Here is a 12,661-nt window from a genome sequence, read left to right on the forward strand (position 1 = left end):
GGGGGAATGAGGGAGGGGGGGAATGAGGGAGGGAGGGGGGATGAGGGATGAGGGAGGGGGGGAATGAGGGAGGGAGGGGGGGGAATGAGGGAGGAGGGGGGAATGAGGGAGGGATAGGGGGAATGAGGGAGGGGGGGGGAATGAGGGAGGGAGGGGGGAATGAGGGAGGGAGGGGGGGAATGAGGGAGGGAGGGGGGGAATGAGGGAGGGAGGGGGGGAGAATGAGGGAGGGGGAGGGGGGAGGGGAGGGGAATGAGGGAGGGAGGGGGGAGGGAGATGAGGGAGGAGGGGGAGAATGAGGGAGGAGGGAGGGGGAGAATGAGGAGGAGGGAGGGGGAGAATGAGGGAGGGAGGGGGAGAATGAGGGAGGGAGGGGGAGAATGAGGGAGGGAGTGAGGGGAGAATGAGGGAGGGAGGGGAGAATGAGGGGAGGGAGGGGAGAATGAGGGAGGGAGGGAGGGGGAGATGAGGAGGGAGGGAGGGGAGAATGAGGGAGGGAGGGAGGGGGAGAATGAGGGAGGGAGGGAGGGGGAGAATGAGGGAGGGAGGGAGGGGGAGAATGAGGGAGGGAGGGAGGGGGAGATGAGGGAGGGGGGAGAATGAGGGAGGGAGGGAGGGGGAGAATGAGGGAGGGGGGAGGGGAGAATGAGGGAGGGAGGGGGAGAATGAGGGAGGGAGGGGGAGAATGAGGGAGGGAGGGGGAGAATGAGGGAGGGAGGGGGAGAATGAGGAGGAGGGGAGAATGAGGGAGGGAGGGGGAGAATGAGGGAGGGAGGGGAGAATGAGGGAGGGAGGGGGAGAATGAGGGAGGGAGGGAGAATGAGGAGGAGGGGAGATGAGGGAGGGAGGGGGAGAATGAGGGAGGGAGGGGGAGAATGAGGGAGGAGGGGGAGAATGAGGGAGGGAGGGGGAGAATGAGGAGGGAGGGAGGAGAATGAGGGAGGGAGGGGGAGAATGAGGGAGGGAGGGGGAGAATGAGGGGGAGGGGAGGTAGGGGGAGAGATGAGAGGAGGGAGGGGGAGAAATGACGGATGGGAGGGGGAGAATGAGGGAGGGAGGGAGGGGAGAATGAGGGAGGGAGGGGGAGAATGAGGGAGGGAGGAGGGGGAGAATGAGGGAGGGAGGGGGAGAATGAGGGAGGGAGGGGGAGAATGAGGGAGGGGAGGGGGAGAATGAGGGAGGGAGGGGGAGAATGAGGGAGGGAGGGGGAGAATGAGGGAGGGAGGGGGAGAATGAGGGAGGGAGGGGGAGAATGAGGGAGGGAGGGGGAGAATGAGGGAGGGGATGGGGAGAATGAGGGAGAGGGAGGGGTGAGAATGAGGAGGGAGGGGGAGAATGAGGGAGGGAGGGGAGAATGAGGGAGGGAGGGGAGAGATGAGGGAGGGAGGGGAGAATGAGGGAGGGAGGGGGGAGAATGAGGGAGGGAGGGGGAGAATGAGGGAGGGAGGGAGGGGAGAATGAGGGAGGGGAGGGAGGGGGAGAATGAGGGAGGGAGGGAGGGGGAGAATGAGGGAGGGAGGGAGGGGGAGAATGAGGGAGGGGAGGGAGGGGGAGAATGAGGGAGGGAGGGGAGGGAGGGAGAATGAGGGAGGGAGGGAGGGGAGAATGAGGGAGGGAGGCGAGGGGGAGAATGAGGGAGGAGGGAGGGGGAGAATGAGGAGGTAGGGAGGGAGGAGATGAGGGAGGAGGGAGGGGAGAAGAGGGAGGAGGGAGGGGAGAATGAGGGAGGGAGGGAGGGGGAGAATGAGGAGGGAGGGAGGGGGAGAGAAGGAGGGAGGGAGGGAGGGGGAGAATGAGGGAGGGAGGGAGGGGAGAATGAGGGAGGGAGGGACGGGAGAATGAGGGAGGGAGGGAGGGGAGAATGAGGAGGAGGGGAGAATGAGGGAGGTAGGGGAGAATGAGGGAGGTAGGGAGGGGAGAATGAGGGAGGTAGGGAGGGGGAGAATGAGGGAGGGAGGGAGGGGGGAGAATGAGGGAGGGAGGGAGGGGGAGAATGAGGGAGGGAGGAGGGGGAGAATGAGGGAGGGAGGGAGGGGGAGAATGAGGGAGGGAGGGAGGGGCGAGACATGAGGAGGGAGAGGGAGGGGGAGAATGAGGGAGGGAGGGAGGGAGGGGGAGAATGAGGGAGGGAGGGAGGGGAGAATGAGGAGGGAGGAGGGAGAAATGAGGGAGGGAGGGAGGGGGAGAATGAGGGAGGAGGGAGGGGGAGAATGAGGGAGGGAGGGAGGGGGAGAATGAGGGAGGGAGGGAGATGGGGGGAGAATGAGGGAGGGAGGGGGGGGGATGAGGGGGGAGGGAGGGGGAGAATGAGGGAGGGAGGGAGGGGGAGAATGAGGAGGGAGGGAGGGGGAGAATGAGGGAGGGAGGGAGGGGGAGAATGAGGGAGGGAGGGAGGGGGAGAATGAGGGAGGGAGGGAGGGGGAGAATGAGAGGGAGGGAGGGGAGAATGAGGGAGGGAGGGAGGGGGAGAATGAGGAGGGAGGGACGGGGAGAATGAGGGAGGGCGGGAGGGGGAGAATGAGGGAGGGCGGGAGGGGGGAGAATGAGGGAGGGCGGGAGGGGGAGAAGAGAGGGTGAGGGAGGAGGGGAGAAGCGAGAGGGAGGAGAGATGAGGGAGGGAGGGGAGAATGAGGGAGGGAGGGGGAGAATGAGGGAGGGAGGGGAGAATGAGGGAGGGAGGGGGAGAATGAGGGAGGGAGGGAGGGAGATGAGGGAGGAGAGAGAGGGAGGGAGGGGGAGGGAGGGAGGGAGAATGAGGAGGGAGGGGGAGGTGGAGATGAGGGAGGGAGGGAGGGGGGAATGAGGTGAGGAGCAGGTAGGGGAGAATGAGGGAGGGAGGGAGGGAGAGGGAGGGAGAATGAGGAGGGAGAGGAGAATGAGGAGGGAGGGAGAGAATGAGGGGGGAGAATGAGGGGGGAGAATGAGGGAGGGGAGAGAGTAGGAGGGAGGAGGGTGAGGGTGAGCTTAGAGTGAGGGGGTGAGGGTGGAGCTTTAGAGTGAGGGGGTGCGGAGCGGGAGTGAAGTTGGCGCGGGCTGTATTGCGGGTAGATACGACACTGAGGCGGCAGTGCGCATGGTGGAGGCTCTGGGCCGATGCTCGGGTGCTGGGATCGGCATCAGTGCCCGTGGCGAGGGGCGGCTGGGTGGCCGGTTGTCGTGAGCGCGGGGCCGGGGTGAGCTGCGCTGACCGGGTTGCGGGGCGATGGTGAGTCGGGGGCGGGGCCTCGATCTCCTGAAATAGACACATTGTAACCCGTGTAAGTTTGCGCCAGTAACACACTTGCAGCTCCTGCTCTCATTGGCTGCAGAAACAAATCCCCAAAATGCTATTTTTAAATAGAATCAGACTGGCTGCACTGAGCTCTTTACACAGGATTACACCGGATATACGGCACAGAAACAGGCCATTCGGCCCAACCAGTCGGTGCCGGTGTTTATGTTCCCACTCGAGCCTCCTCCAGTCTTTCCTCATCTCGCTCTATCAACATAACCCTCTATTCCCTTCTCCCTCAGAGGCTTGTCCAGCCTCCCCCTAAATGCATCGATACTATTCACTTCACCCACTCCCTGTGGTAACGAGTTCCACATTCTCACCACTCTCTGGGTAAAAGAAGTTTCTTCTGAATTCCCTATTGGATTTCTTGGTTGACTATCTTATTATTGATGGCCTCTAGTTATGCTCTTCCCCACAAGTGGAAATACTCTGTATCTGACCTTTCATAATTTTAAAGACCTCTGTTGGATCATCTCTCAGCCCCAAGAGAAAAGAGACCCAGCCTGTTCCTCTTTTCCTGATAGGTGTACCCTTGCATTTCTGGTATTTTGTTCTTAAATATTTTTCCCTCCCCTCCTCCTTTGTCTTCACAGGCAGATTCTGGCGTCGTGACTTTCTTTCACATGAATCCTTGATGAGGCGATGATGGAGTGTTCACAGGAAACCTCTCTGCGGACCAGAGTCACTGGACAGCGAGCAGGACGTGGGCTCTTGCCACTACTGCGGGGAGGAGTTGAGTGGGGGCCCGGCAAGCTCCGGGGGAGAGCAAAGTCCGAGGAGTCTGTCTGCTTCCCCTGCATTGATCCCTGGAAAGGTGTTCAGGTAAGCAACAGGATAGGTGTGATTGCACTAGAGAGGGTGCAGAGGAGATTTACGAGGATGTTGCCTGGGCTGGAGAATTTTAGCTATGAGGAAAGATTGGATCAGCTGGAAATGTTTTCTTTTGGTCAGAGGGGGCTGAGGGGAGACGATTGAGGTGTATAAAATTATGAGGGGCCTCGATAGAGTGATAGGAAGGACCTATTTCCCTTAGCAGAAGGGTCAATAACCAGGGGTATATAGAAACATAGAAGATAGGAGCAGGAGTAGGCCATTCGTCTCCTCGCGCCTGTTCCGCCATTCAGTGAGATCATGGCTGATCATCCAAACTCAGTACCCTGTCCCTGCTTTCTCCCCATATCCCTTGATCCCTTTAGCCTTAAGAAATATATCCAACTCCTTCTTGAATATATTTAATGAATTGGCCTCAACTGCCTTGTGTGGTAGAGAATTCCACAGGTTCACCACTCTCTGGGTGAAGAAATTCCTCCTCAGTCTCAGTCCTAAATAGTTTACCCCTTATCCTTAGACTGTGACCCCTGGTTCTGGACTCCCCGGCCATCGGGGAACATCCTTCCTGCATCTAGTCTGTCCAGTCCTGTCAGAATTTATAAGTTTCAATGAGATCCCCTCTCATTCTTCTAAACTCCAGCGAGTATAAGCCCAATCACACCAACCTGTCCAAATCATACTGGAGTTTCTCTGCATCCTCCTCATAGCACACACACCCACCCAGCTTTGTGTCATCTGCAAACTTAGAGACATTACATCTAGTTCCCTCATCTAGATCATTAATATATAATGTGAATAACTGGGGTCCTAGCACCGATCCCTGCGGTACCCCACTAGTCACTGCCTGCCACTCTTTGCTTACTGTCTGCCAACCAGTTCTCTACCCAAGCCAGTACCTTACCCCCAATCCCATGTGCTTTAACTTTGCATTCTAATCTCTTATGCGGGACCTTATCGAAAGCCTTTTGAAAGTCCAAGTATAGATTTAAAGTAATTGGTAGAAGGATTAGAGGGGAGTTGAGGAGAACTTTTTTCACCCAGAGGGTGGTGGGGGTCTGGAACTCACTGCCTGAAAGGGTGGTAGAGGCAGAAACCCTCATCACATTTAAACAGTACTTGGATGTGCACTTGAAGTGCCGTAACCTACAGGGCTACGGACCAAGAGCTGGAAAGTGGGATTAGGGTGGGATAGCTCTTTTTCGACCAGCACGGACATGATGGGCCGAATGGTCTCCTTCTGTGCTGTAAATTTCTATGATTCTGTGAACACAGGTTCAGTGTCGGGTGTTGAGAGCGCCTGCCTCTGAGATTTTAATCTTTTTTAAAGAAGTGAGTAGGTAATTAATGGGGAGGCTGGTACCAGGCAAAAAAAAGTACGTTTTTATTTTAGATTAAGTGGAGTCCAATTGAGAAATTGATCATTATCCACTTGTGACATTTGAGAAACCTTACATTGACTTCTGAAAACTATTGCAGCTGTTTTCAAATTCCGGATTATTGTAGGTGGTTTCTTTAGTTGATATTCCCAATTGCAAGTGTTTGAATTGGTTGTGATGCGAGTGCTGGCAGTCTGTAGTGCGACGCTGTTGTTTGGGGCCTGGACAGTAACTTATTTCTATGGTGATAAGGCCTCGAACTGTCATTTTTATGAAAATGCACTAAAGTATCCCCTCCCACACACTGCACAGGAGGGCGAATGGTGCGTGGGTCAAAGGCAGGGTACAGCGCCTCTGCGTCAGTGCAATGTTTGCATAGACTGTTGAATGAACGAAAGCAAAAAGATAGTGCCAGGAAATACGACATCCATGGAACTTTACAGCTGAGATCAGGCCTTGTGGCTGGAGTTTTTCTCTGAGTCACCTTAGGTCTGCTGTTTAAGGATCTGTTAGTTTGTTCTCTGCAAATGAAGAGTGAAACATTCTCTTAGTCAACTATGGATTTTACTTTACCGTTGAAAGCTTGGGTATAAGCGTTGGCCGTGGGAAGGTGATGTATGGGATGTTAATGCATTTGCTTTGACCATATTCAAGGCATCTTACAATAAAGTGGTGTTGTTCTGACTTGTCAGCAGTGCCATAATGATACTAAACTCCATCAAATGGTGTTGATAATAACTCCAGTGCACTTTAGTACTCCACTTCTCTTTGTGTTTTGACTCCAGTTGGACTTTGACATAATGGAACAAGCTGTATTACTGTTGAATTATGAATAGCTGAGAGAGAATAATTAATCTGAAATTTAATCATGGCAAAGGTTGAGTGGCTTATCGAAATCCCAACATTGATTTGTGTAATTCTCTGGCAAAAACATTTCAATCTTAGAAAATTGGGAAAAGTACTGGAGAGAGGGGCTGTGGAATAATAGAGATTCTAACAACAGGCACATGACGTCACTTAAACTCCATCAGTTAATGCGCCAGCTTTTTCAGTCCTGGTTATTGAGAATTCTATATTAAATTTCTCATTGCAGCTGTAACCTAACCAACTGTGATTTCAGAAAACTCACATTCTGAACCATGTGTCTCAGTCCATTAGGATTCCAGACTAGTGGATTTACATTTATCCGGCACTCAGCTATGTCTCAAAGTACTCCAAGCGGTCCAAGAAGGCGGCTCACCACCACCACCACCTTCTCGAGGGCAGTGAGGGACGGGCAATAAATGCTGGCCTGGCCAGTGACGCCCACATCCCATGAACGAATAAAAATAATCTTCGCAATCAATGGCATTACTTTTTGAGCAGCAATGTCGATAAATGCAGCAGCTTTTGCTCACAGCAAGGTCCCAGCAACAGAAATGACATGAAGGACCAATTCATCTGTTTATGGTGGTGTTGCTTTGAAGGAGAAATATTGATGGGACATCATGAGAACCCCTTTGTATTCGTGCCTTCTGATCTTTAATATTCAGCAGAGCAGCCAGGCAGGGTTTAACATCTCACCTGAAGGACGTTTTTTTCAGTCTGTCTTGAAATGCCAACCAAACAGTTGAAAATATACATTTGTAAAGGACGCTCTTAAATTGACCTGCTCTTGGCAGTAGGCTTTCTGTAATCCTGCTGCCACTGCTGTGTACAGGAGGCGAGGCGAGCTTCACTTCTCTGACAGCATTCCAGCTCTGCCTTCTCATGGATCCCAACAGAAGAAGCATGGGAAACATAGGCCTCTCCCAGCAGAGACCAGCAGAGAACAGGTGCAGAAAAAGCCTTGACTGGTGGCCCGAGCTCGTGGGTCTCCACCCGAGGATCACTCTTGATAATGAGCCACGGCACAAGTTGTGCCGTTTAATTTCTTCGATGAGTCCATAAAAATTCCAGGGTCCTGGATGGCTTTTAAAAAAAGTTTTCAGCTTATTTCAATCTAATATTACAATAATAAAGCTACTGAACTGTCAGGAATAGCTCTATTGCTTTAAGATTTTAGCATTATACAACCAAGATAAACTCCAAGCAGTTTTAAATAAATGTTTATTTAATGCCTCACATCCTGAAAACGTCTCCCACGTGCTTCACGCATTTAATTATTTTCGTAGTGCGATGATTGTTGATTTGGCAAATGTGACACCGTTCTGCACTGGCAATGTCCCACAAGCAGAAATGAGATGAGTGCCCAGTTTTATTAGTGGTATTGGTTGAGAGAGAAATATAGGTGGCATGGAAACTAAACGTCCACGTGAGCAGGAAAAAGGAGAACGAAATCTCTGGGTGGAATCTGAAGGCACAGTCAGAGAGAGCGGTTTCTGAACACAGGAGAGGAGGTGGCAAATGATTGAAAGGAGGATCGCTGATGGTTGAGCGGAGGCAGTAAGGAATGGATAGTATTCTGGTGTCAGAGAGTTGGAGGTGGGGGGTGTGCGAGATATATGACTGGAGAATATCACTCCGGGTGGAGTGAGGCCAGGGAGGGATTTAGAAATGAATTTGTGGGTGTAGAGAACCAGTGGGGCTTGGTAGGGATGGGTAGGTGGGACTTTGTGCGGGAGAGGGTATGGACCATAGAGTTATGAATAAGTTACAGTTTGTGCCAGGCTTGGGGGGGCTGATGAGAAGAATATTGGAGAAGTCAATTCCTGAAGTGATAAAACTGTGGATTAGGGCTTTGAAGGTGGTGAGGAACAGGCAGTATTCCCGAGGTGTACGAAAGTGGTCTTGGCAATGGATCCGGTGTTGGTAGAAAGCTAAACATAGCTTGAACAGGGTGCCAAGGTGGCGCATCTCCAGAATTGGCCAATCAGAGAGGCTGATGGAGTTGAGGTCAGAGGTTGGTAGGTGCTGGCTGGAGCCAAAGTGAGTGGCTTCAGTTTGCCGGTGTTAAGATGGAGGAAATTTCATCTCATCCAGGACTTTCTGGTGCAGGTAGTCAGGAAGTGTAGCACCAATCTTGGAGTTAACTGTGGGGGCGGGGAGGTATAGTCGGGTGACATCCCAGGAGTGAGCATGCGAATGTGCGAAGAGAAACCAGTAAAGGAGATGCAGTGACGGCAGGGGACAGTATAGGTGCGAGAGAGCATTGCCATGGAGACCAATCTGTGATTGAACTGTTGTCACTTTTCACTTCACCTTCAACAACAGCTTTCCTTTCTAAAAAACATCCCAAAATGTTTTACGCTGGCTGAGTGGGGGAATAGAGGGAGAAAGGAGGAAACAAAATAAGAGAACGGATGGCAAGTCATGGAGGCAAAGATTAGGACTGTCGGGTTTTGAGAAGGTTTTTAAAGCTGGAGAGGTGGAGGGGTTTTGGGAAGGAGTTTCACAGAGTGGGGTCGCGGTCCCAGAAGGCTTTACCAGCAATGTTGGGGTAAATAGACGAGGGTGTGTACAAAAGGTCGGAGTCAGAGGACATGAGAGGGGTTGTAAGGCTAGAGGAGGTTGCAAAGATTGAGTGGGCCAATGCCATTGAGGGATTTAAAGATGCATGTGATAATTTGGATGACTGGTTGTCAGTGTAAGTCAATGAGGACAGGGGAGATGGGCGAGTGTGACGGTGCTGGACAGGATACAGGCGGTCTGCGTTTCAGGCTCATTGCAGTGTATGAGGGAGGCGAAGGATCTGGCCGTCGAAGAGGACATTAGAGGAATCAAGTACAGAGGTGAGGCGGACATGGTTTCAGTGGTGTGCCGTGAAGTGGAGGTGGAACAAGCAGCCGGTGATGACGGGAATGTGGGGTTTGTGGCTCGGCTCATGTTAGAAACATAGAAACATAGAAGATAGGAGCAGGAGTAGGTCAATGAGATCATGGCTGATCATCCAAATTCAATACCCGGTCCCTGCCTTCTCCCCATATCCCTTGATCCCTTTAGCCTTAAGAAATATATCCAACTCCTTCTTGAATATATTTAATGAACTGGCCTCCATCGCCTTCTGTGGTACAGAATTCCACAGGTTCACCACTCTCTGGGTGAAGAAATTCCTCCTCATTTCTGTCCTAAATGGCTTACCCCTTATCATTAGACTGTGACCCCTGGTTCTGGACTCCCCGACCATCGGGAACATCCTCCCTGCATCTAGTCTGTCCAGTCCTGTCAGAATTTTATAAGTTTCAATGAGATCCCCTCTCATTCTTCTAAACTCCAGCGAGTATAAGCCCAATCGACCCAATCTCTCCTCATATGTCATTCCTGCCATCCCAGGTATCAGCCTGGTGAATCTTCGCTGAACTCCTTCCATGGCAAGAACATCCTTCCTCAGATAAGGCGACCAAAACTGCACACAATACTCAAGGTGTGGTCTCACCAAGGCCCTGTACAACTGCAGCAAGACATCCTTGTTCCTGTACTCAAACCCTCTCGCTACGAAGGCCAACATACCATTTGCCTTCTTAACCGCCTGCTGCACCTGCATGCTTACCTTCAGCGACTGGTGCACAAGGACACCCAGGTCTTGTTGCACTTCCCCTTCTCCCAATCTATTGCCATTTAGATAATAATCTGCCTTCCTGTTTTTGCCACCAAAGTGGATAACCTCACATTTATCCACGTTATATTGCATCTGCCATGTTTCTGCCCAATCACCCAACATGTCCAAATCATCCTGGAGTTTCTCGATATCCTCCTCACAGCACACACGCTCACCCAGCTTTGTGTCGTCTGCAAATTTGGAGATATTACATCAAGTTCCCTTGTCTAGATCATTAATATATATTGTGAATAGCTGGGGTCCAAGGACCGATCCCTGCGGTACCCCACTAGTCACTGCCTGTCACTCGGAAAAAGACCCGTTTATTCCAACTCCTTGCTTTCTGTCTGCCAACCAGTTCTCTATCCAAGTCAATACCTTGCCCCCAATCCCATGTGCCTTAACTTTACACGCTAATCTCTTATGCGGGACCTCTGGTTCAGTCCAAGGGAGTGGAGATGATGGCGTCAGTGGCGGAAGCTGAAACCGGTGGCTTCTTCCAACTTCCAAAGTGTTTTAGGAGGGTGGTGGCGAGGGGGATAAGAGTGTGTTCAGCTGTCGGAAGTTGACTTGATGTCAGACAGGCTGTCAAATTCAGACAAATGAGAGCCAGTCTCTCGTCAGCCTGATCAAGAAATAGCTGAATAAATGGATTGGCAGTGGGGTGCAACAAATGCTATAATCTGGACTAGAGAACTTCCAGCAACCAAAGGTAACCATAGAAACTTAGTTTGTTCAAAAGACACAGCTGGAATCGTTTGGAAGTTCCGTTGTTTTTAATTGAACAAGAAAATGAGACATGAGGGTAATAATAATCGATCAAAATCGCAGTAAAGTATATGTTTTAATGAAATGCACCAACAAATTACAGTTGTAGGATTTTAAATAATGGGTTCATTATTAATCCTTTACAGCATGCTTCAGATCTCTGACCTTTCACCTCTAGGACAGGGTTTGAATTGGCGCAGAGTGACGGGGGTCAAAGTCTCTGCTCTCGCTGTAAGAGACAAGTGCTACATGCTGTTAAAGTACGATTGTTTCACTGTAATTGGACCTCGTCCCTTGCCGTCCGAAAGCTTTGCATTTTACACCATCTGTCCTTACAGACCTAGTGTCCTTGTGCACCAGTCGCTGAAGGTAAGCATACAGGTGCAGCAGGCAGTTAAGAAGGCAAATGGTATGTTGGCCTTCGTAGCGAGAGGGTTTGAGTACAGGAACAAGGATGTCTTGCTGCAGTTGTACAGGGCCTTGGTGAGACCACACCTTGAGTATTGTGTGCAGTTTTGGTCGCCTTATCTGAGGAAGGATGTTCTTGCCATAGAAGGAGTTCAGCGAAGATTCACCAGGCTGATACCTGGGATGGCAGGAATGACGTATGAGGAGAGATTGGGCTTATACTCGCTGGAGTTTAGAAGAATGAGAGGGGATCTCATTGAAACTTATAAAATTCTAACAGGACTAGACAGACTAGATGCAGGAAGGATGTTGCCGATGGCCGGGGAGTCCAGAACCAGGGGTCACAGTCTAAGGATAAGGGGTAAGCCATTTAGGACAGAGATGAGAAGGAATTACTTCACCCAGAGAGTGGTGAACCTGTGGAATTCTCTACCACAGAAGGCAGTGGAGGCCAATTCATTAAATATATTCAAGAAGGAATTGGATATATTTCTTAAGGCTAAAGGGATCAAGGGATATGGGGAGAAAGCAGGGACAGGGTACTGAATTTGGATGATCAGCCATGATCTCATTGAATGGCGGAGCAGGCTCGAGGGGCCAAATGGCCGACTCCTGCTCCTATCTTCTATGTTTCTATGTGACCCAGAGTGAACAATTACCCCGGTTGACCCAGAGGCAGCAATTGGTCAAGTTCTAGTAAACGCTGTACAGGAAGTTACATAGACAATTCCTTGGTAGACCGAATCTCCCACAAATCCGAGCTCTTATGGGTTAACGTAACTCCAGTCTTCATTTACATGAAAGCTTGAGAATTTAGATTATGCAATATTGGAGCAGTGCAATAATCAAACATAAATGCCCTTTGCAATGTTTACAAGGAATTAATTACCCTATTGTAGATGAAGCAGTGATGATGGACAATCTGTTTAGTAGCACAAAGGTTCGAGATGATTCGTACACATGGAGACTCTTTTGCCCTTTATCGCAGTCCTTTCCTGAGGTGAGCGATCTTTTACAGAATGCAACAGTCATTCAAACTGGAAAACCATATTTCTTTTAAACTATATTTTCTTTTTAGCTTACCAGATATCAAATCAAATGTCCGTTGAGATAGCGGACAAAGACAGAGCTGACCCAATGAAAACTCTTTGTTTAATGGAGGAACCAAAACTTCTGATTGTGTTGTAATCTGGCTTAGAGTTCCTAGAATGGTGACTAGTTATGGATTTCCTTGTATTTCCAGTTCCCTTTTTGCCTGCCTGTTTCCATATTGCGATATTGAGCTGAGTGTCCATGTTTCATCGAAAAACATTACAAGATTCTGGGTGGATCTTTTTTATTCATTCCTGGGATGTGGGCATCGTTGGCAAGGCCAGCATTTATTGACCATCCCTAGTTGTTCTTGAGAAGGTGGTGGTGAGCCGCCTTCTTGAACCGCTGCAGTCCGTGTGGTGAAGGTGCTCCCACAGTGCTGTGAGGGAGGGAGTT

At 50.7% G+C, this 12,661-nt stretch overlaps 1 protein-coding gene across 1 annotated transcript in view; it reads left to right on the plus strand.

Annotated features, from left to right (window-relative positions):
- The first annotated feature begins 3,901 nt into the window (after nucleotides 1-3,901).
- Nucleotides 3,902-12,661, plus strand: part of nadka (NAD kinase a) — a 170,113-nt gene continuing 161,353 nt past the window's right edge. Inside the window, 2 exon segments of the mRNA XM_085967491.1 lie at nucleotides 3,902-3,943; nucleotides 3,945-4,096. Of these exon segments, the coding sequence (XP_085823617.1) occupies nucleotides 3,917-3,943; nucleotides 3,945-4,096 (179 nt within the window). The 5' untranslated portion in view covers nucleotides 3,902-3,916.

The sequence above is a fragment of the Somniosus microcephalus genome, chromosome 25 (genome assembly GCF_052327205.1).
Source record: "Somniosus microcephalus isolate GS21.2 chromosome 25, FLI_Smic_1.0, whole genome shotgun sequence".
Taxonomy (NCBI): domain Eukaryota; kingdom Metazoa; phylum Chordata; class Chondrichthyes; order Squaliformes; family Somniosidae; genus Somniosus; species Somniosus microcephalus.